This window comes from Natator depressus, chromosome 4 (genome assembly GCF_965152275.1).
Source record: "Natator depressus isolate rNatDep1 chromosome 4, rNatDep2.hap1, whole genome shotgun sequence".
In the NCBI taxonomy this organism is placed as follows: domain Eukaryota; kingdom Metazoa; phylum Chordata; order Testudines; family Cheloniidae; genus Natator; species Natator depressus.
Genome location: NC_134237.1, coordinates 56,089,134 through 56,113,043, shown reverse-complemented (window position 1 = coordinate 56,113,043; position 23,910 = coordinate 56,089,134). Strand labels below are relative to the sequence as shown.

At 39.6% G+C, this 23,910-nt stretch overlaps 1 protein-coding gene across 2 annotated transcripts in view; it reads right to left on the bottom strand.

The window, feature by feature from the left end:
* ARHGAP10 (Rho GTPase activating protein 10) overlaps nt 1–23,910 on the bottom strand; it is a 250,288-nt gene that overhangs the window by 142,467 nt on the left and 83,911 nt on the right. For both annotated transcript variants that reach the window (XM_074950969.1, XM_074950968.1), the window contains exons 2-6: nt 23,582–23,677; nt 23,421–23,482; nt 12,079–12,150; nt 4,825–4,926; nt 617–727 (exon numbers count right to left, since the gene is read on the bottom strand). In XM_074950969.1, the coding sequence (XP_074807070.1) occupies nt 617–727; nt 4,825–4,926; nt 12,079–12,150; nt 23,421–23,482; nt 23,582–23,677 (443 nt within the window). The remainder of the gene's footprint in view (nt 1–616; nt 728–4,824; nt 4,927–12,078; nt 12,151–23,420; nt 23,483–23,581; nt 23,678–23,910) is intronic.

Here is a 23,910-nt window from a genome sequence, read left to right as displayed (position 1 = left end):
CAAGATGTTATCTTGTTCTTTGGTTCTCCCATTCTTGAGGCTGTTGGGTGGATTCCAGTCTGCCCTCTGGGGGTCCTCTGGTTATTTCCACTTGACGCCTTCTTCAGCCGATGGACCCTGGATTCTTAGGCTGGCACCTCCCTGATCATTCAGTTATTATCCACACCAAGCATCCATCCACATACATCCTCTATCTCTATTTTAATCACAATTGTTAATACAACAAAAGGGCGGGGAGTCTCTGGGTGCTGTTTCTGTTGTTAGAGTATTGCTTTGAGTCTCTCTCTCTGTGTGAATTGCTTTGAGAACAGACTCTGTCTTAGAATGTACTAACACAATTAGCAGCTTGCAAGTTTCACACATAGAGGGAGAGAAACAGTACCGAAAACCAAGAGACCTCTTAATTAGTAATACCCTGGAATTTAAACTATGGGGAATCAAACTTATTTGTGATTTTAATACAGAACTTCTTTAATATGATCCAACACTTAGTTTTCTTAGAAAGCAGAAATCAGCACTGATCCTCTTTGTTTTTCACCCTCTTACACTCCATCTCTCCCCCTTGTCAAAGCCATCAGGTGTTGCTTTCTTATATAATAAATTCTATAGTACTTACAGGTTCCACACACTCAAATTTCTTCCGTTCCTGTATCTCCTGCAGCTTGCACACATATTCAAGTGACAGCTCATAAAAGTGTTTTCTATTTTGCTCCACTTGGTAATCTGCCTACAGACAGAACAGAGCTGTTTTAGGTTTCACAGACATTATGCCGATAGCTTCAGAATGACATGTATACAGAGCTGAAGATGGTTAGTGATAAAACTCTCTAGGCGAAGGACTAGCGAAGGACTTCATTACAGTAAAGAGACAAGGAGTACTTGTGGCACCTTAGAGACTAACAAATTTATTTGAGCATAAGCTTTCGTGAGCTACAGCTCACTTCATCGGATGCATTCAGTGGAAAATACAGTGGGGAGATTTATATACATAGAGAACATGAAACAATGGGTGTTACCATACACACTGTAACGAGAGTGATCACTTAAGGTGAGCTATTACCAGCAGAAGAGCAGGGAGGGGGAAAAAACCTTTTGTAGTGAGCTGTAGCTCACGAAAGCTTATGCTCAAATAAATTTGTTAGTCTCTAAGGTGCCACAAGTACTCCTTTTCTTTTTGCGAATACAGACTAACACGGCTGCTACTCTGAAACCTTTCATTACAGTAGCTTACTTTGGATACATTAACAGCAATGCCGTTTACCATTTGCTTGATTGTGTTTTGTTTCAGAAGGTGGAGTGTTTTTGGAAACTCACGTGACATTTCATTATAATTGCAATGCAAATCACAAACATGTCAGTGCAAACATACACTGATTATTTAATATCACACAAGAGGGCCCTGCAGGGACACACAGGTGATTAGAAGACTCATACCTAAGAGATGTGAAATGCTTCCATTCAACCCTGGGTGGAAGTGTTCACGCTGAAGATTCTCTGTCATTGTCTGTATTGCTCATCACCCCCAAAAAACTGCTGTTGCTCTGAAACCTCTGGAAGGTTTCATCTCCTCCTCTCCTGCCCATCCTGAACATGTATGAATTGTGATGGCAAGTAAGATGATAATCTGGCCCCTATCTTACTTGTTTATTTGTCAAGGGTTTCTTTGATGCATTATACAGGCATCCGTACTGTGTACCACTAGCAATAAAAGACAGTTTAAAAGGAGCCCACCCTTTATCTTGGGTATTAAACAAACCATACAGCCTACAAAATACTGAAAATATGTAGCCTTAGTTCTAACCCATGCAGATGTATTAATATTTTAGCTTTTATAAAGTGCCAATGTCATACTGATCTCATGTACTAATTACATTTTAGCTACCATTCATTCCTATACCAGCGCAAATACTGCTTCTTGCTGTTAGGAAATTAGTACAGGTTATTAATAAAGATACAGGTGTCCAAGCCAAGTCTTCAACTGAAGAGGAACTGAACAATGGCTAACATCCCCTTATTAAAATAAATTTGAGGAAAGGACAGTGTCATTCCAATTGTTAAATGATCATTACTGAAGTCCTCCTCTGTGAAATGGTATCAACTGCCTTCCAGGAATTCCATAAAAGCCTCAGGCCCCCAAAAAGTGCAAACTCCAGAGAAAGAGGAAAAAAGGGTAGGGAAGGGAAAAGAAAGGGAAAACCCAGACTTACCATAACCTCCAACTCAAAAGACTATCAAAACATGGTTCTGGTACAACATTAACTACTGTGCTGTGAAGTGACCATAAGTCAAAAATAGCTTCAAAATGTTTTGTATTTAAACAAAAATAAAAATCAATCCTCTATTGCTCTGTGCCCATAGTTTGTGAATGAAGACACACATATTGAATGATCACATTTTAAAAAAGAACCACACACTGAAGTCATCTGCATGTTTGCAACATTAAGGAAAAAGGTTTAAAAATAAGTGGGTTAGTACCTAGAAACCTAATTTATGCATGGAATACAATTTATGTACGGTTTGTAAAGTTAGTCATGCCTATAATGCATTGTATGCAACACATAGCCGTTTAGAATCACAGGATGTAGATATGGAAAGGTTCTCTTAAGTGATTGTGATGGGGTTTACTGTCTATGTCCCATGAGGCACCTGCCCCTTAGGACTAAGGTTACCCAGGTGGAGCCAAGGTCTAGCTCTCTTTTTTTTTTAGTGTTAAAGGCCCCAGATGGCACTACACATTATAACAGACACCTAGTCCATCCCCCTGTCAATGAAGGATTCTATCCCTAAACTTTCTGAGGTATGAACTGTGACTTTGTTAGGGTACTGTATGTTGTTTGTACATCAGAGGTGCTGTACAAACAATACCTGCATCATGCCTTATAGTTTCAGAACAATCCTACATTGACAGAGGCAGGAGCCCTCCCACAGTAATATAGCTGCCACCACAACATAGCACATTTTCTTGGTTTGTCAAGTTCACTTTTAAATTATCTCATTTAAATGCATACTATGTACACATAAAGGAAAGGACAGAGAAAGCCAAGTGTATGGCTAATTTAGTAGCCAACTCCATCAATTTTATGCATACATGTTTCCTAAGCTTGTGCAAAAGTTTTTTCCATTTTAAGTCCTATAGGCATTAAATAAAAGCATGCTTTGGCTGTTAAAATGTTTAGTATTCTGTTTTCTAACATTTCTAAAAACAGGAATGAGAAGTTATATCTAACTGACAAGTTTTAAAGAATAATTTTAATTGATAATAGAAGGAATTGTTGTAAGTGAGCTTTGTATTTGAAAATTCAGTAAAGAAAATTAAATACATCTACTTTTACTTTCTCTATACTTTGAACAAGTGGTGCTGATACTGTTACTAGACCTCTGCTCAAAATGGCTCTGAGGCTGTTCTCTCCGGAGTATTCTGCATTTCCACTCACGTGGTATCTCATCTCTGTTTTAGATGTTTACAAGTTTCCTGACCTTGAGATATGCCCCATTACAGGCCTATAAAAAGGTGGAAAATAACACTTTCGTTTTTCTGTATCAAGTTTTCTATGGTATCTGATCAATTGGGTAAGAACAATTTCTACCCATGATTCTACAAACACTTATGCACACGCTTAAAGTTAAGCACATGAGTAGTTCCAATTGACTTCAATCAGACTACTCACCAATTCAAAGTTAAGTACACGGAGACTTGCAAAACCAGGGCCTAACTTTCTGAGTAACACAACATGCAGATTTCAGAGTAACAGCCGTGTTAGTCTGTATTCGCAAAAAGAAAATGAGTACTTGTGGCACCTTAGAGACTAACCAATTTATTTGAGCATGAGCTTTCGTGAGCTACAGCTGCATCCGATTAAGTGAGTTGTAGCTCACGAAAGCTCATGCTCAAATAAATTGGTTAGTCTCTAAGGTGCCACAAGTACTCCTTTTCTTTTTACAGCATGCAGAGTCAATATGCTGATAAAATGCAAGTACATGCTGAGTGCTCAAATTATGAGGTAACTGGCTGATTGTGAAATGATTTATATGAAGGAGGCTGATGGGAACATTTTGTTCAAAAAACCTTACATTTGGGGGACTTTTAAGTGCTGCTAAATATATGTAAAGCATGTAGAAGCTAAACAGAAAATTAAGAATTCTGGGAGATTTTCCTAATGTAAGGTAACCCTTCTGTCTACAGAGGCTCGAACAAACTTCCTTTGCTCATTTTCTCATACCTTATTTACTGGTCCTTGAGAAATAGCAACTGACAAAATCTATCATGGACCACTGAGGGGACAGAAGGAATGCCAACAAAAACAAGGTCTGTTAGTCTTGAGCTATAAAGACATCAACAATCTTTCCTCCTCCTGTGTAGCATCACTGGATAAGGAGGTACTCCAAGTTTTAAAAAATATCAGCATGCAACAAGCTTTTGCATTTAGCATTCCATTCCATCATATCAATTGTCAGCTGTCAACCCAATCTACATATTACTGTGTAAGCATATATGCAGTGAAACCTTACTATAAATGCAGGTGTGTCCACACTATGTTCATGCTTTACTACTCCTTCAACTGTCTGTAAAAGTAACAAAGTTCAGTAGTGTTGTGTATAGGTACTAAAAATATTCACACTTAATCCAAAAGACATCAAACAATGGCAATGTTCAAACGATATTGATTTCTTGAAGAAAACCAAATTTCCTTGGTTGATGGCAATTTTGCCTTCAACAGCCTAAGTGCTCTTTTTGTACTTTCATTAATATATTTAAGTACTCAATACAAAAAGGAAAGACCTTCATTTTCAGCAACATTGCTGAAGAAATAGTAGCAGCAGTACCTCTAGTAGCTGTGGCTCTTTCTTCCTAGCTGATAAATTTAAATGTTTCTCTAAAAAGCTGTAGTTTTTCTCTGTCTCTTTATCAAACTTCTTCTTTTCCTCCTGCAAGTAAAAAGCAATAAATTCAATATCATTCACTTAAATATGAAAATACAAGAACAATGTGTCTGTTCGCTTGTTAAAACTGTAGGTGAGAGGTGTAGCACAGCAGCAGTAAGGGAGTAAAAAACAAAATGCCATGCCCCCTCCCAATAAATGAGAACAAGCAACACTTTAAATCATTTTTTTTAATCCTGTCTGAGGGCCTAAACTGAATACAGGCCAGTTGCACTGTAATGACAGAAACTCTGTCATGCTAACAAATGCCTGAGCTTTTCCAGTGTAAAAACAAAACAAAACAAAAAAAATCTACAACTATGTTTAGTGTTGCCAATTCTTGAGATTTTATTATGAATCTCATGAAGCTTGCCATTTTTTTAAAAAGCCCCTGCTCTTTGCTTCATGATTACATGAGAATCGCATCTTTAATTTTTAAAAAAGGTGTATGTTTCTAGCCCTCATGGTGGTAAAGAAAAGCTTAAAAATATGACCCAAGTATACCCTAAAGGTTCAGAAACGAGAAAATAAAATTCAATTAATTATTTTTTTTAAAACTCTGTATTTTAAAAGCAATCTAATTTGTTTGGCTTGATTCATGATTTTTGATCACTGGGTTTGGCAATACTGAGTGTTACTAGGGTATAGGGAGTTGTAAAAGGCCAACTGCAAAGTTTATGACAATCTTGAGCTAAAGCCTGGATCTCTGTGCTGAATTCCTCCATCATGCATTCAAGAAAGAAGTGGCCTTCTTTCCACCTTAAAGTTACTAGTGTTATATCAGTAATGGCTTGTCCACTGGAAAACTTATCTGTTTGAGTACTAGTGTAGGGTAATTTGGGGTTGTCTGTACATCTTTTATTCTGTATGTACCCTCAGCCATACACATGCACATGTGCACGAAGCAACACAAGAACAAAGTGTTGTATTATTAAACCTTTGTTGTCAGGATCTGACCAACAGTCTTACTAGTTATTGTAATAATTGTTTATAAGGTTTCATGGAATTCTGTTACATGTCTAGTATCAGAGATTTCTGTCCCAGAATGGTGCACTTTTAGTTATTTTCAGCAAACTCAAAACCCAGAACTATAGTGGGAGTCTTTAGGATAGAAATGTATCTTTATGTCAAAATTGCTATACGCTTTGTTTAAAGCATAGACATACTCTTAAAAATGACTCTAAAATGCTATCATGAGGATCCATATTTTATTTTCTCTCGATGATTTCCCAACCAAATCCACTCAGATTACAAGGGAAGTATTTTTTCCCCTCCTAGTTACTAGCTCAGCAAACTCAAATTGGGCTGAATTAAAGTTAAGTTGTGCAACTGAAACCTATTTAACAATCTTGTTATGCATGTGCCAGAACAGAATCCATTTGACTCTCTAACAGCATTGCAGAGTCAATGCGTCTAATATGAGTAAAAGCACTAAATTGCTTAATTTAGACAAAGTAAGCAAATAGGACTCCATATGTACATCCAAAGGAGATCAGTTGAGTCTCAAGAGGAAATGCACCTTTAGATTTGGGACTATACACACACAGCCATCCCTTCTCCCTTTCATCTCTAATCTCATTAAACATGTTGTCTACAATCGCTGCTGGAATTCCTCTCCTCCAACTTCATCTTAGACCAATCCAGCTTCTGCCCTTGTATTGCCTGAAACCACTCTTACCAAAGTTTCTAATGACCTCTTCCTAGCCAAAGCTCAGAACTAACAGTCAATTTTCATCCTCCGTGACCTGTCAGCCACCTTCAACACAGTGGACCATGCTCTTCTTTCTGAAATCATGTCTTCCCTTGGCACCTGTAATTCTGTCCTGTCCCAGTCCTCCGACCTCTCTCATCATTCTTTCAGCATGTCCTTTGGAGAAGCCTCCTCATTCCCCCCCTTCAACTTTCTGTGTGGGTTCCACCAAGCTCTCTGTCCTTGGTCCCCTTCTCTTCTCCCTCTACACCTGACCTCTGGGAAATGTCATCCATAAACACGAATTCAACAACCATCTCTACGCTGACGACTCTCAGACCTCTCTCTCTACCCCAGGCCTGTGTCCTCCGGTCCAAACTAAAATCTCAGCCTGTCTCTCTGACATCTCCTCATAGATGTCTAGCAACCAGCTGAAGTTAAACACGGCTAAAACAGCTTCTAATCCCCACTACACCTCTCTCCCACCAAAGCCCTGCCAGCACTGTGAACACCACCACGATCCTGCCTGTTGCTCTGGTCTGTAACCTAGGCATACTTTTTGACTCAGACCTGTCTCTAAGTCCTCATGTCTAGGGTATGTCTAAACCTTGCTGCTTCTTTCTGAAAAACGTCTCTAAGATGCAGACTATCCTATCAGCTAGAACTCTGGTCCAAACTCTCATCAGCTCCTGTCTAGATTACTGCACATCCTTCTCTCTTGCCTTGACAAACACAGTCTAACCTTGCTCATATCAATTCAGAATGTTGACCCTATCACCCTGTCTTTGCATTCCTCCACTGGCTCTCCTTTCCCCATCACATCAAACATAAGCTACTTGTCTTCTCTTTCATGACCTTTCAGGGTCTATCCCCTCTCCATCTCTCATTTGCTATTGAAATGTTGACTCTTGCCTTCCATCAGCCCATGATGCCAGCCTCTGTAGCCCACTTGTTAAATTTTTTAACAATCACATTTGTGCTTTCTCCTATACTGCCCCTCAGGCTTGGGAGGATCTCCCCTTAAAAACCTGCAAAACACACAGAAAAAGATAAAAATATTTTTATAAAGTGTATTTGAAAGTCTCTTCATAGAATATTAGACGCTTTGTTCAAAAAAAAGCAGACAGGTAATTCAATCTATGCCCCATTGCACCTTACAGAACTACTTCCTACAGTCCCCACTGAAGTCTCATCTCATTAGCTCATTTGTATTTCCTGGGAGGGGAAGCGGGGGACTAAGAAGCATCCAGTGACATTTTAAAATCATGCACTAACTTGAGGAATCTGCAAATTCAATATTAAACAACCCCTGAAGTCCTTGATGCCACTGGTCATGCCCACCATTTCATTTTCTATTAAATCGACTGACCTTTTTGGAATGTTTAAGGCAGTGCAATATCCTGACTACCTTCAATGGCTGTATAGGTCTTTTTCCTAATACACAACCTAATCCAAAGCCTACTTAAGTATTTCCATTGACTTCAGTGGGCTGTGGCTCAGGTATATACAGCCAATATTTCTTTTTCCTGAATCTCAGAAATGGGTGCAACCAGGAGCAACTTAACTATTAGATTTGTGCGCACAAATGCCATCTACACATGCAAATCAAAATTTTGCAGTATTTTGGATGCTGCATTTACAAAAGTGACAGCCTAAGTATTAGTTATTTTAGATTTGTTGGAAATATGATTCTATAGGTCTAATGTAGCAGAAACAATATCAGAACAATCCTTCCCTTTCATCATTTCTATTTTTCTTGATTCAGTTAATTATAGAGTCAAGTCAAGACTAGGGCAACTGGCAATCAGAACAATTTTTGTGCTGTCTTGTTATAGGAGTAATAAAAATTAAAATTTAATAATATAATATTGGGATCAAATTCTAAGAATGATGACAGGTTCTTTACCACAAGATGCTAATTGAATTCAAATTTCCTATCACCCTATATTATTTTGAAAACAATCTATTACAGGGTTCTCAAACTGTGGGTCGGGACCCCAAAGTGGATCGTGACCCCATTTTAATGGGGTCACCAATGCTGGTGTTGGCCCTGGCCCCAGCAAGTCTGAAGCCCAAGCCACACCGCCTGGGGCTGAAACCCAAGCCCCATTGCCCAGGGCTAAGGTTACATGCCCCCAGAGCAGGGTAGAAGCCCTTGGCTTTAGCTTTGCCCCTCCCCCTGCCCAGGGTCTCAGGCGGCGGGGCTTGGGCGGGCTCAGTCTTCGGTCCCCCTCCTGGGGTCATGTAGTAATTTTTGTCGTCAGAAGGGGGTCACGGTGCAATGAAGTTTGAGAACCGCTCATCTATTATATCAAAGACATATTGGTTATGATCTACTCACTGAAGTACTCACTACATTTTCTCTTACACTCTTTCTGCTTGTTCTTAATGCCACCAGATGATATTCCTTGAGCTGAACGACTTTGAGGAAACCTTTGTCTTATTTGAAAAGGAACACTTTTAATCTGTTTAGGACCTGTTCACAAGCAAGGTTTTACAAAATGTAATGTTAATAAAAAACCTAGGTTAGACCTAAAATGTAGGTTTCCTATCTCATGGGGTTCCTTAAGCATACCACTATTCTAGACATCGTCCCTTTAATTAAACTCATCTAAAATTAAAGATGATGATGATGATGATGATGATGTGTTTGGGTCAATCAGACCCTTTACCAGAGTCAAGCCCAAACATGTAATTAAATTCTAAAGAGAGGAAGAAGCCAAAACCAAACTGATAAATTACTGAAGTGAAACAATATAATAAATGGTTTCAGCATCATTATAGACTATGTGAGATTAGCACATGGGAGGCCTCGGAGGGGGAGGGGGAAAAAAAAGAGGATAAAGATGTCATTGTGTTTACATATTATATTAAAGTGAGTGCTTAAGAATTTGTGCTTTGCCAAAAAGATACTTCCTTCCCCATATGCACAACCCCACTTTACTCTGTTTAAATTCAGGCTGTTGTTGGGTTTTTTTTTTTCAACTGTGATGCTCCTTTTCAAAGGGTTAATTCAGTGAGGGCTCAGAATTGGACCTGATCTATCCAATCCAGACTCATTTTTCCATAGGAGTAAAACTGTTTAATATTAAGCAGCAGTAATTTAAGGTGAACTGAACATTCAGTGTTTGCTTTTTGTAGTGAGCTTGTGCATTTTTCCTACAGCAAATATACTTACTGTTCTAGATTCAGACGTAATAGTTCTAACTGTATTGTACTTGGAGATGTTGATACTATGCAATGTTATCTTTCCAATACCATAGATAATGTTTCAGTGCTTCCATTATACTGGATATTTTTTAAAAATTCCTGAAAAGTATTCTTCAGATCTCCATAAAACGGCTTTAAGCTTAAAATTTAGCACTATTCAGTACTTAATATAGAAGATGTTTTGTTCTAAATATATTTAAAATTCTACATCAAGAGGCCAAATCCTGAAGTTCCTACAGTTTTTATTTTGTCCTTACACAGGTAAAACTATTTAAAGTCAATGTGAGGTTTGCCTAAATAAGGACTGCACAAAAATGGAGTAAAAGCTTAAAACTTGGCCCAAGGTAATCTATGATGCTATTATGCTTGTGGAGAAATTACCCTTTTGATAATGTTAGGAGACCCAGGTTTCAATTCCCTTGAAGAAAGCCTTTTTGTGTTTATAGATACAGTACATATATTTATCATGACCCTGAATTTATACAGAGCTTTTCATCCAAAAAAATCCTGAAGCATTTCTCAAATCTTATGTACTGGGATCCTTTTGGCCACAACTGAAGTCCAGCCACTTCCAGGATGGAACTTGTTCTCTGTTTAACAGTGCACAGTAATACTGTAGAGGTTGAGACAGGAAGTGAGGAATGATGTATCCAAATGAAATTGTATTGAGAAATTCAGGGGGGCAGAATGCAGTTACCCAGTTGACAGGACAGAAGGGTGAAACACTGGTGAAAAGTGCCATGGGATTTTTAATGATTTTTAATTCATAAATGATAATGAGCTCTCATCTAAAAGACAGCAATACCCTTTGGCAGTCAGGGGCTAACTATGGGACCACTAACTTCTTGTTTTTTTTTTGCCTTAGAAGAGGCCCAATTACTGAGACAACTTTTAAAATATGCTAGACAAAAACCCTGCTAAGCTTGTGAGCTCTGACAAAACTCTCATGGCCCCAGAAGATTAAGTGAAGGCAGAACTTATGTTCTGTTTTAATTGTTTACGATCCAAGATAGAACATTTTCCCCTCGTGTACCGTGAAGAGGTATTCTTGTTCTGAGTTTAAAGTGAATCAGGAAGCAACATTTAGAGACTCAATAAAAGAGAAAAAGCTCTTCACTCTGGTGCTGCACAGAGCGGAATTTTACCTTCCTGATGGAAAAATTCAGCAACCAAAGTTCAGGCAGGAGGAAACAGACCTGTTGTATTACAGAAGCACTAACTTTTGGCTGGAGAGATTTTGGCTCAGGAGGGGTTTTTACAGACAATTTGGCTTCTTGCAAGTTCTTGCATTTTGCTGCAATTGCTGTAGAAGAAAAAGTTTTAAAAGTGTTTTCGGTATTAGAAACTATTTCGAAAATTCACCATGCCTGTGTTCCTGGTAAGGGAGATTTAAGCATTTTAAACCTTAATTGAAATTTCCCTGTAATTTTTAGATACCACTTCTAAGTGAAACCTCAAAAGGGTCAAGCTCTGACATCTGCAGACCGATTACACAGTTTTGGAAATGTACACAGCAGAAGAGAGTGTTAAGGAGTTTCTCTTAGGGCTTTTTTGTTAGAGTTTAAAAACTGTCTTTAGGAGGAAAAGCTACAAGGAGATAAACTCTGTATCTACTATTTCCATCTGTAAAGAATGTCTTTAAAGAATGGTTTAATAGAGGGTGTTCAGGCTTCATTATTGAAGATAAATATGATACAGACAGGAGAGACAGACATCCTTAATCACAAAGAATCAGGAATTCTTTGGAGCAGGCTGAGACAAGCCAAACTCTAAACTACCCACCCTCCCAATCCACTACCCTAAACTATTAAAAATAAAATTATTCCAAATTAAGAGTTATCAGTTCTAATTTCAACAATGGGAAATATATGAAGAAAGGGTATGAGGATAAATTCTTGAGGTAGTTAACATGTAGCAGGCTTTTAAATATGCAAGTAAGTGGACGTACAGCAGAAGATTATGGTCATCCATTAGCAACATGAGAATGCTCTTTGTGGCATTTCTTTTATCCAAGACAGAAAAGACAAGGGAGGGGGGAGAGGGAAGGAGAGAAAAGGACACATTCCTCCCCTCTCAGGGCATATTTCCCATTCATTTCTGAACCAAGTTCCCAAAGAAAAAAATTGGCACATAAAATAAGATAAATACCAGCATTTCTCTGTGCGCTGCCAAATTGGTGTCATGAGGATACTTTGACCAAATAGAGAAATTAAACTCATCTCTTTAAAAAAGGGCAAACAAATAAATTTGAGACGAACCTTTACAGCTCCTAGCTGCTCCTTCCTAAATTTTTCCAAAGGTTTGATCAGAGTTTCGGTAACACTGAGTGCCTAGAGAAAGAAAAACAACAGAGTATATAGTGTGTTATCCACAGAGGAGAAAGGCTAGTCATTTATTTTACCCTCCCAACTGCAAATAGTACAAAAAATTAAAAGCTCCAGAGCATCATTTTCAAAAGCACTTAAATGAGATAGGAGCCTGAGCCCCATTTTCTAAACCCATATGGCTCCTAAATCACTTAAGAGCTTTTGAAAAAATTATTCCTCAGCTCATCTTGAAGCAGACGTTAAAATATTTTCGAAGCTGAGCATCATGAACTATGCAAATACAATAGTGAAGGTTTGGCTGAGGTTTCCTCCAGTCTTTCTGAACAAGGCAACAGTCTCTTAACAATTGAGCTTTGTCCCATTCATTAACAAAACCTTTCATTGCATTTTTTCTTTATAAATTCCAACAATTTAATTTTACTTGGGGGCATCAGATCACGTTATTGCAACAAATGCAGAACTGAATAGCAAATACACTCTTCATATACAATTAGCAGTCCCGCCTGCCAATTAAGTCTTGCAATGTATTTCTCATATACTGTACTAAGATTAATAGTACACAAAAAAAACACCCTACATTAAAAGAAAAGTATTTAGGTTGCAAAGTCATATTCTCAAAACTTAGGAAATGACAGATTTACAGTTGCCTTCATTTCATGTTCATCCTGCATGTTCATTCTGTGCACTGAAACACGGCAGTTTTTGCACAGGAACATCAAGCCCCAAACTCTGTCATCTCCCCCAAAAGTTGGATACGCTCCTGCTCTACATGGTGACCCCAGAGAGGTGGAAATGGCTGAAGTCAAGTGCTGGGAATGGGGGTGATGGGGAGGTTAAAGGGAGGGGGAGCCTGGCTCAGTCCACACACACTACAGATACTACAGCTGTTTCCAATGCAGCAGTGGCCATGTGGGCCTCACTCTTTAGAACATTCATGTCTTTAGTTATTTTGACAGACTGCTAACATTTTTCTGAGAAATGAAAGCAGAGAAAAGAAATGGCAATTTTAACACTTTATAACTGGGTGAACCCTAAAATTAATATCATGGGACAAGCAAAAGGCAAGTCTCTAGCCTCAAGGCTCTGTCCCTGCAGAATATTAAAGGCCTGCTGTTTACAATGGAGGTGCGAGAGCTTCTCATAAAAGGCCTACAAGACTTTTATAATGGAAGATGTTAGGCAACCTAAATATAAAGCTTGCTACAAACTCTCTCTAGAATACCAAAGTGAGGGAGCAAGACAGAAGTTCAACTCTCCCCATACACACACAGTCTGGAGCAACCCAGCACCAGACTTGGGGAAGTGGGCTACCCAGTCATCCCCTGAAGCTCAGAGCTTGCCAGGAAGACAATACACCATGATGAGGGAGTACTGTGTACAGACAATTGTGAGGTAGCTAAGGAGCTCTCATAGGTTCAAATAAACTTCAAATGAGCAGCTAAACACTATTCACCAATAGTAAGATCGTAAAATATAAGGTTATTAAACAACAAACAAAGTCAAAACTGAGGTGCAGCAACTTGTTGCAGCAAACGAGAATTATAATTAGCAAAACTGATTAGGAACTTCAAACAAACAGGTGAGTAAACAGTTAACTGGCCTCATGACATTTTCAACAGTTCAATTAAAACAGCTCTGAGCCAAGCCCAGCATTTGTTGGAATAAGGGTTTTACATTGTAAAAGAAAGGACACAATGAAATACTTATAATTTACCCATGTTGGTCGGGTAAGGAAAGTAAAGTACTTGTAAAGGAAATTGATCTCTGATGATTTTCTTCTATATTTTTTAAAATAGCGTTTCCCTTGTCCTTCATGATAAGAAGGCTTTCCTTACCCTCTACATGGCAAGAAGAATTTTACCCTCATTTAATTGCATATATCAATCATTACCCAATCGCACAGAACTGAAGGTTAATTTGCAGAAAGGGGACATGGTTACACTGCCGCCCTGCTGCCACCCTACCTCCCACCCCATCCCAAAAAAGTATATGGACAATGGGTGATATTTTTTAAATAAAACAAGTGCCAACAAAGATAGATCTATGAAAAAAGGATCTGCACTATCAAAAAACACGAGGAACATAGAGCAAGGAGAAATACTCAGTATATTCTTATAGGAGAGGATACTGCTCACCTACAAGAAAGCTATTTACCTGCAATTGCAGTTCTCTGACAGTACAAACTGTACAAGAGTCATATTCTTAGGTCAACACTTCCAGTGTAAAGGCAGCTGGTAAATCCTATAGATTTAGAGCTTAAAGGAAAGCTCTGTCCCTCCTAAAGTTTCTATTGCTTCACATGCTAGTTTGCTGAATGACATTTCCTTGGAAAACCATATAAAATGAACACTTTCATTTTATATCTTGGACAATCCACCTCCAATGTTATAAGACAGTACGGCTAAATTCTTGGACAGTTTTCTTGCAAGGTATTAATCTTACCCTTGCTGCATGACTCTAATTTAACTGTCTTAGAGTTATAAGAACATGATCTGAGTTGAATATGCCCAATGCCCCTTCTATGTACCATAAGTGTGGTAGACTCTCTCTCTAATTAGCCATCTTTCAGCTGTGATATTTTTATGTTGAAACTGGAGCACTAGTGCTTGCTCGACACTGCCATTTAAAACCTGTGCTTTGCCATGTCCCTTTGCAAAAACCTCTGGCTAATGCTCCCTACTCCACAGACATCTCTAGAGCTCTTTAGTTTTGAGTTTCTAACGGCCACACACTGGAAATATGAACCAGGAGTGGGTCTATTAAAACTGGGTTCTTTAGACTAGAGGACATTTAACAAGCAGCTCCCTGCTCTTCCATACTCTGATGTTTTAAGTTTGTACAAGAAATCTACAAGTAAGACATACAAGAGAAAGGAGACCAGACATCCCTTCCTGGCTCACATGAACATTTGACAGTAAGCAGTATAAATTATTGGATTGTATCAAAGTGAAACATAAACCAGTCCTAAGACGATATAATTTCATTCCTTTTATCAGAGATCACAGCCTAACTGTAGTGAGTTAACCAATCTCCTAATGTTTTTTTTAAAAAGTTCAAGAAACTACCAAAGCGGTTTGATAAGGGGAACTGTTTCTAAATCAACCCTACATGGAATTACATGCTTTGGTCCAATCACACTCCCATGGGCTAAAATGGAAGCAGGATCAGGTTTTGCACATTTAACATTCTGAAAAGCAAGACCCTTGGCATAGAGAAAAAATGCTGGCAGCATGTTCTTGGGTCCTCATTTCAGTTTTAATTTATTTTCCAGTCAGTGGAAGGTTATGATCTGGTCCAAAAGACACTCGGAGATGTCTCCAATGACTTATATGCCGCTCTGTGTTTCATTCTGGAAGAACACTTTGCATCCATTTTATTGGCAAAGGGACTGTGGGTCTCACAAAGTTAGTAACCTAATATCAGCCGAGAGGACAAAAATGCAACAATATTTCATGAAGTCCTTCTTCTAAAAAGGGAAGACAAGTGAAGGAGGTGATTTTCAATGGAATGGTATTAAGAAGGCCATGGACAATTTTTTTGGAAGCTTTCACTTTTTAAGAAGTGTCTTCTACAAAACTGGTTATGAACAGAAATATTTTCAATTATACAGCAACAGGAGTCAGGGAAGATGAGGATTCAAAGAGTCTAAGATACTATTAGCTTTGCAAGCAAAAATATTCAGTGTTTCCAGCTGGGAAGGGGAAGAGTTGGAGGAAAAACATCCCTTCCAAAAATCAGTTTCCAAATGGAAAATGTAGGATGTGAGAAATAGACAGTGAAGTGAATCAGAAAACAGGTCTAGATGTCAGGAAATAGAGAATCCTCTGAAGTTTGCCCTTTCAGTCAGCAACTAGTTTTTCCTTGTTCTCAAAAATGTTATATACTTGAGTCAGACAGTATTATGGAACTCATTTCTCCTGTTTAGTATAAAATTAATTAGGGGATGAAATGGCTGCATTGAAAAGCAAGGAATCCAAGTGCCAGTGACAGCTGCAGTGTTTATGATCCAACATTTCAATTCTTATCAGTTTACTCCTTTTCCACAGAACTTAATAAAAACACCACTAACTACCAGCAAACCAGCTAATACCAAGTTTTAATTTTAAATGAAAAACAGAACCAGTCAGCTAAAGGTTAGGACTGAAACTCTTTAGTAAATTTAAGTCTCGGGCTATGTAGAACTGATCAATTAAATTGTTTTTAATTGTTCACTTTATTAATATAACTTCATAAGCAAAGTTTTATGAAAGAAACAACATTCATTCATAAAACCGGTTACCCCAATAACTGGCTAATTGAGTTTCACTTTCAATCCAATTGCTGCTTAAATCGCTGAAACTTACACTGTTTCAACATTGTAACTTCTGCTCACTGTTTGTCATTCATTATACTTGTCTATATTGTAACTTCTGTTCCCTGTTTGCCATTCCTTACACTTGTCCATACTGTAACTCAAACTCCATTTTAACTTGTCCCAAACTCCATTTTAAAATGCTCACTCCATTTTGTAAAAGCTTGCTGCAACCTTCATTTTTGCAAAACCCTGCTGTAATCTTATTAGTTTAGTTTAGAAGTGTGAATGAGGTATGTATGGATGATGGAATCAACCTCCAACCCCAGCCTGTCCTTATGAAAGTGTAAAGACCCAAGGCTGAAGATGCAGACAACAGCCCTGACAAAGTAAGAGGAGTCCACCCTCAAAAGAAAAGAACAAAAGTACAACTGAAGAAACATCAAAGCCAGGTCCTAGGCTGAAAGTCATGTCTGCAATTGACGGGTGATCAATGACGCTGAAGCCAGAGGCAGCCTGACACAGCAAGACCCATAGACTCTGGATTCAAACTAAAGGCTACAAAAAGGAGGGGTGAGATGGAAGACTTTGAAGGGTAACTTTCTGCTGCCAACATGGAAGGGCATCGGTGTATGCCCAACAGAGACCCAGATCTTCCTTGTGCCCGGCTTTCCTGGCCAGTTAGCCGCCACAAGCTATGAACCCAAGCCACACTGGTAACTATACAGCAGCTACAGAACGTACGTACGTGTGTGTGTGTGTGACTGAATAAAATGTTATAGCTATAACTGACTGCCTACTAGGATTCTTTCTGTATTCACAATAAATGTGACATTTTGTCTTATCCCCCTTAATAAGATCCTGCTGGCTTTTATTTTATTGGTATAACAGCTAGGCACCCAAAGGGGCCTGATTTCAGAAAATGTTGGACTCTTTAAGGTGTCTCATTGTGGGCAACCACAAAGTCACTATTCACTTTCCGAACATCTTGGCCTAGGGATTGGCAGAGATCAGATTCTCAGTAAAGCTAACTTCACCAGGGAGTGGGGGTGGTGCATGGGACAGAAGAGTAAAGTGTTTAAGGTTTGTACATTTCTATATTATATATACACAAATACACACACAACTGTACATATGCACATATATACTTTACACACAAAAAAAGTTAAAACAACTTTAAAGTTGCAAGGTCAAGCACTCAGAAGTTGAGATAATGCCAGAATTGTGCGTTATTTCAGCCCCCTTGTTTGTATGCATTATGATATAGTCTCCAATTACATCATCAAATACGATCCCTCCCACCCCCAGACCCATCTCACTCAGGGCACAGGATGGATGGTCCTCACTTAACAAGCAGGTTTTAAATATTTTGTTTTCTCCTCATTGATCAGTGTGTGCCTCCTCCCTTATTCACTGCAAACTATTCAAACCCTGCTCTGAAGACATAATTATTAAATTTTGTCAGAGGCCCTCCTATGGTGCTCATTACTATAACATCAGAGCGTAGAACATATTTATTTTTACAACACCCCTGTGTAATAAGGAGTGAGGGCTGGGACAGAGAGAGATTAAGGTCAAAAGCATCCACTAATTTCAGATGACTAGGACCTGATTTTTCAGAGTACATAGCATTATATAGTAGTTTGTATAACCAAAGCACAGCTCCCGTTAACTTCACTTGCAGCTGTGAATGCCTAGCACTTCTGCAAATCAGACCCCATATTGAGTCTGGCCCCCAGAAAATGAGGTATATACAGTTAAGAACTATATGTGAAAAGTTTGGTTTTAGTGACTTCCTCAACCATAAGACCCTCCTCTTTGTTCCTGCAATCCCCTGCCTCATTCACCACACAACTTCTAACTGTTGCAACAAATGAGTTCTACAGACAAGTCTCCTTCACTACACAGCCCTGATTCATACCCAGAGCAGATCCATCCTCAATGAGGTGAGGGTTCTGTGGGAAAAACTAGTATACAATCATGTAATTAAAGACATATATGCAAAGGAGCTGAGTTTGTCATCCTCCTGTCCCAGTCCTACCTCCTCCTGCCCCTGACCCGTCATCCCAGTCCCATTCTCTTCCCCTACCCAGTTCCAGTTTCCACTCCTGGGGTTTTTCTCCTAACCCTTATCTCCTTGGCCAGCCAGACCTACCCTCCTCCAGACTCCCCATCTCACCTTCACCACACACTCAATCCCAGTAGCTTTGCCCAGCCATAACCAGTTCCCCCCTCCCATGTCCCCATCCTATCAGTCTGTCTCCTCCCTTTGGCCTACAGTCACCCTCATACTACTGCCCGCTCCACCCCAGCCTCCCTCCCTGGGCTCCTCAGCCAATCTCAGTGTCCCCTCCCCCCCCCGCCCAAAGACTCATTAGCTAGTCTCTTTGACCCAGGCTTCTCCTCTCCCCATCACCCCCATCCAAGTCTCCAAAAGTACATCCCTGACATGAAGGCCGCACACTACCAAATTGAGTCCCTGCTGGAAGGCAAGGGGAAGCTGGAGTTTCTCAAAGAAAAGGTTGTCAAACATTTCACATTGGCAAAACACATTTTTCCCTAGCCTCGGTCTCAAATGCAGCTGAACAGTTTTGGCTGAAATTGTCCAAAAAAATTCAGTGTGAGGCAGACACACACTAATCATTTGGGCTGAAGTTTTCTGTGCTGTTTGGCAAAGGTTATAAGCAACTGAAAACAAGGTGTTGTAATGGGAAGAAATAGCCAACCTTAATTACAGGTGGTACTATCAGCCCAACCAAAAATATACACACTTACCTATGTTCCTACATGCATGTATTTGAAGAGACATACACTATTGAGAGAACGGACAAGGTTCTGAGGTGCAGCACTGAACTCTCAGCCAAGGGTTACGGGGTAGCCAAGGTGGCTTTAAGTCACCCTGAGAGCTTGATTAAATTACAGCACCCTCCCTGGCTGCCCTACAGGCTGCAGAGATGTGAGCTCTGGTCCTGTTTGCAACATCATTGCCAGTCCTTAGCCACATCTCCCATCACCAGCATCTGGGTGCAGGTCCTTAGAAGACAACTTCATGACTGTCATCTGCAACCCTGCACTAAGGGAAGCCCTCCTCTGGCCACAACCAGGGCTTCTGGGAACCCTTTATACCACTACAGCCCTTTAATGTGGCATAAAGATGCCAGAACAAGAGTGAGGATCTCACCCTTAGAGACAAAATAAATTAAATTCAAAACATGGGCAGAAAATACTCCACAATTTACACAACTTGTTATTTTTCAAATATTTTCAATTTCAGGCCAATTTTAAAAAATGTTAAAGCTCTAACTCCCTAAGATATAGGATCTACAGTGGAAATAGTAACTATCTATCAATCCTAGAGTTAGGATCTATCATACTTAAAGTAAGTTAACTGGAAACAAGATTCTAAAGTAAATTTTAAGTTAACTAAAAAGAAAGTTTTCCATTAATGGCTGACGACGACTCAGAGTGACTACAGTCCTCTAATTAAACTAGAATATTTTTGTAATACCGAATCAGTTAGACATGACTTCCGGTATTCCACTCATCCTTAATATAACAAACATTTCCAGAATGGCCTCCAGAGGCAAAGCATCCGGCTTCATATTTGCCTCAGGGAATTCCACTAAGTTACAGTGTTATGGAAAAGTTTAATTTGTTTTATGTGGGCCACTCTATAATTCAACTGAATTCTTGAGTTAATTTGGGATTTTCTTTTCATAAACCTCTAAATCCCTCAGTATTTAGAAACATGACCTTTGCAACCAATGCAAGTCCTTAAACTGAAAACAAAAATAAAACTGCCTGATTGCAGCTATTAAATATCCAACCCATGCCAGATCAACATGGTAGCAGACCAAATGAGTACGCTTGTGATGGACAGTATGGAAAATTAAGATTCACATCTACACATGTTGCAAATGCCTTTGAAAACTATGTAAAATATACTTGAAAAACCTTTTAATCCAAGTCTGGAATTCAAAGTCTGAAATAACTGCATTTACCATATGGATATTAAAATCATTTTTGCATTCGCTGAATACACAAAATTAAATTTTAAAAAACAGCAACCTATTAAGCGTACATGTGTGTCAGTAATTAAGCAAAAGGAATTCATACAGTATATCTAATCTGTAACTGTATTTCTTATCTGCAATTCTCTCAACACAGTCACAGCCACTCTATCGGTCACAAGCCTCCACACTGCCTTTCAGGATAGCAAAGAAGAAGAAAAAAAGCCTGATAAGAGGATGCTGTTATGGGAGGAACTCCTTTGTGAAAGGCTTTAAAATGTGTAGCATAAACATTGCACCACAACTGAAAATCTTTATAGCCCTGGTGCCAAACGTTGTGGGTGCAGAGCATCCTAACATTCCACTGATTTCAACAGAACATCCATGTAACTTTGGCACGATTACACTGTTCATTCAGAAGCCAAAGAAAAGGAGTCAGATCAGCAGTCCATCTCTCCCCCAACAACACACAAATTAATGTTTTCAGAAACTAATCCCCTTGGTTCTCTTTCCACTTGCTCACTACAATGGCGATACAGTTCTAAAATATTTGCTAGAGCAGGGGTGAGCAAACTACGGCCCGTGGGCTGCATCTGGCCCACCAGCCATTTTAAGACAGCCCTCGAGCTCCTGCGGGGGAGCGGGGTCTGGAGCTTGCCCTGCTCCAGCCGGGGCACAGGGTCAGGGGCCACCCCACGTGGCTCCCGGAAGCCATGGCATGGCCCCCCTCCAGCTTCTAAAGGTTTCAGTGGCCCTGCTCCAATGGCCCCCCTGCCTTCGGATGGGGCAGCGTGCAGAGCTCCTCGTCATGCCTCCATGTAGGAGCCGGGAAAGGAACGTGCCGCTGCTTCCGGGAACCACTTGAGGTAAGCACCACCTGGAGCCTGCAGTCCTGAGCTTCTCCCCACGCCCCAACCCCCTGCCCCAGCCCTGATCCCCCTCCCACCCTCTGAACCCCCTGATCCCAGCTCGGAGCACCCTCTTGCACCCCAAACCCCTCAGCCCGAGCCCCACCCCAGCCAAAGCCCTCACGCCACTCCCCTACCACTCCACTACAGACTACCTTGAGTTAAATTAATCTTTTAAAAACACCATACTCCTTGCATAAAACAAGTAACAGTGAAATCTTATCAGTTACCATTAACTATCATCACCATTCATTTAATGGGGGCAATTACTAATACGTACTGAACCTTAAAATCAAAATCTATGAGCAGAAAAGCCAGGCATTTAAAGTGGAATCTATATATCTTATGTTTTTCTAAAGCCCCTTTTACTGTAGCATTTAAGCACTGTTAAAAATTAGTGAGCATAAAATCTCAAAGTAAGTCCTGAGAGACAAAATCAGCATTAATTCCACTGTGGTGGAGTCCCCTGTTCTTACCAAATTCATATGCTGTTCAGCTCTTGCCCTGGCATGTCATACTCCCATGTATACAGGTAGTTGACAGGTCATCCTAGATCTCTCAATCATCCTACCCCACACACGAGATGGGGGAAAAAATTAGCAGTACAAAGCCCCCATTTTAATCATTCATCTATTGTATTAAATGGAAGAGATGCAAGTCAACAACCTGCATAGTCAAAAACCATGCCAATAAGCTTACTTGGTAAGCAAGGAGGCTACCTAAACAGAAGAACTGATGCGCACTGTGCTAGAGTATATAAGTACTGATGAAAGAAACCACATCTCAGGAAAAGTATTCAATCTCCATTTGGAATTAAATATTAGCTCCACGAGGAACTTTGTCATCAGATCTTTCACTGTCTGAACACATGCATTACATGATCTTTTCCATTCCCATTAGTGTTTTCTATAAGGCAACCAGCATACAGTACACGTACAGTGTCAAATAACTTCCTTACCTGCAAACGGGCTGCATATGAAAAGAGGAAGTAACACCATAGCCATTGCACAACTGCAGTGTCCAGAGATTATACAGCCAAGAGTGTAATTTTCCTTAAAGATGTACTGAAAGCCAATCCCAACATCTTGCTGCACAGCACAACTATAATGGAACAAGTTCATCAACTGAAGGCAAAGACTAAGCTATGCCCCACACTTCTACCCACCAAAAGTTCTGCCTCCGATCATGGAACAAATTTGGTTATTAAACTCCCTTTCTTCTCTGTTTTTTCACACTTGTTTTTAATTTATCCTTTTCTTTAGGCAGTGCCATGCCTTCTTCCTTTTGTTCTCATCCTGTCTGTGCACAAGGAACAGCAGAGTATAGAGGCTTTTTTTTTTTTTCATGGGCCATCCAATTTAGCATCTCCGTGTCAGGCAATCCCTCTGCCATAACACATGTTCAATACATAATGCAGCGTCCCTGGGCAATTCAGAGGAAGAACTGCCTGCTCACTGCCCACTGACCCTAACTCTGCCAGAAGACCTGGCTCCAAGCTGGGACAGAATGGCAGAGCCTCACATTTTTCCACCCTGAGAAACCATGACTGCCCCTGGACATGCTATTGCCAGAAACAAAATAGGGACATTAAAACTGGAGACACAGGCAGGAGAGAACTGAACTGCTGAACTTGTTTCAGTGCTGAATATAGAGCATTTGGCAGGCTTTGAGCAAAATGGCTAAGGTTTGTGTTTTGGAGCTATAGTGGTCCTGGGTTCAATCCCTGATGATCACCCAACCATGGCGTTGTTACAGGTGGTCTCACAAATTTTGCATTTTTTGTTTTTTAGTATAATATGCAAACAATGTTACATCAATGTATGTTTTTGCATTTAATCTGTTACTACAATTCTGGGCCAGTTCCTTGTCATTGTCTTCATTATCAAAGCCTTTTCCTTTCCTGAGAAGAAACTGCAACCTGTAAATCCAGATTAGCGAAAAAGAGATTGCACAATAATAAATCACTGATGCTAACACTTTGCTGATTAATACAGTGGCAAAGAATGCTAATTTGCTCTTATCTTAATCCTTTTAACAATTTGTTTACAGTAAGTTGCAACTCACCAAGATTTCTCTTTGCTCTTCCAGATTTTTTAAGAAATTTGAGAACTCATGCAGGGATGCGTCTGTAACACCAAAAAAGAAAAAAGGAAATAATGGAATAGGAGTGCATAACAAAACCAGTAATGCACACGCACATGCGCGCACACAGAGCTCTTACATACCTATACATCTTTCATCATCCGTCTCTGCATCACCAATGAATTCAAATTTAAAATCCCTCAGAGAGTGGGCAAACTTTCTTTGGGCTGCTGAAAGGTCTGCAAGGCAAACAACAAGGATTTAAAACGATATTTGTCTTTAATTCAAACAAAAGCCTTTAGCAACTTGAACGTCATGTGAATTTGATATTCGGGAAATGTGTAATTTTTTATATCTTTCAATAGACTTCAGCAATTTCTTGTCCTATACTGAAGTTCCACAGCTATGCAATTCTTAAATTCCATTTAAAGAGACAAATGCACAGCACTGCTAATATTTTGTACAAAAATAA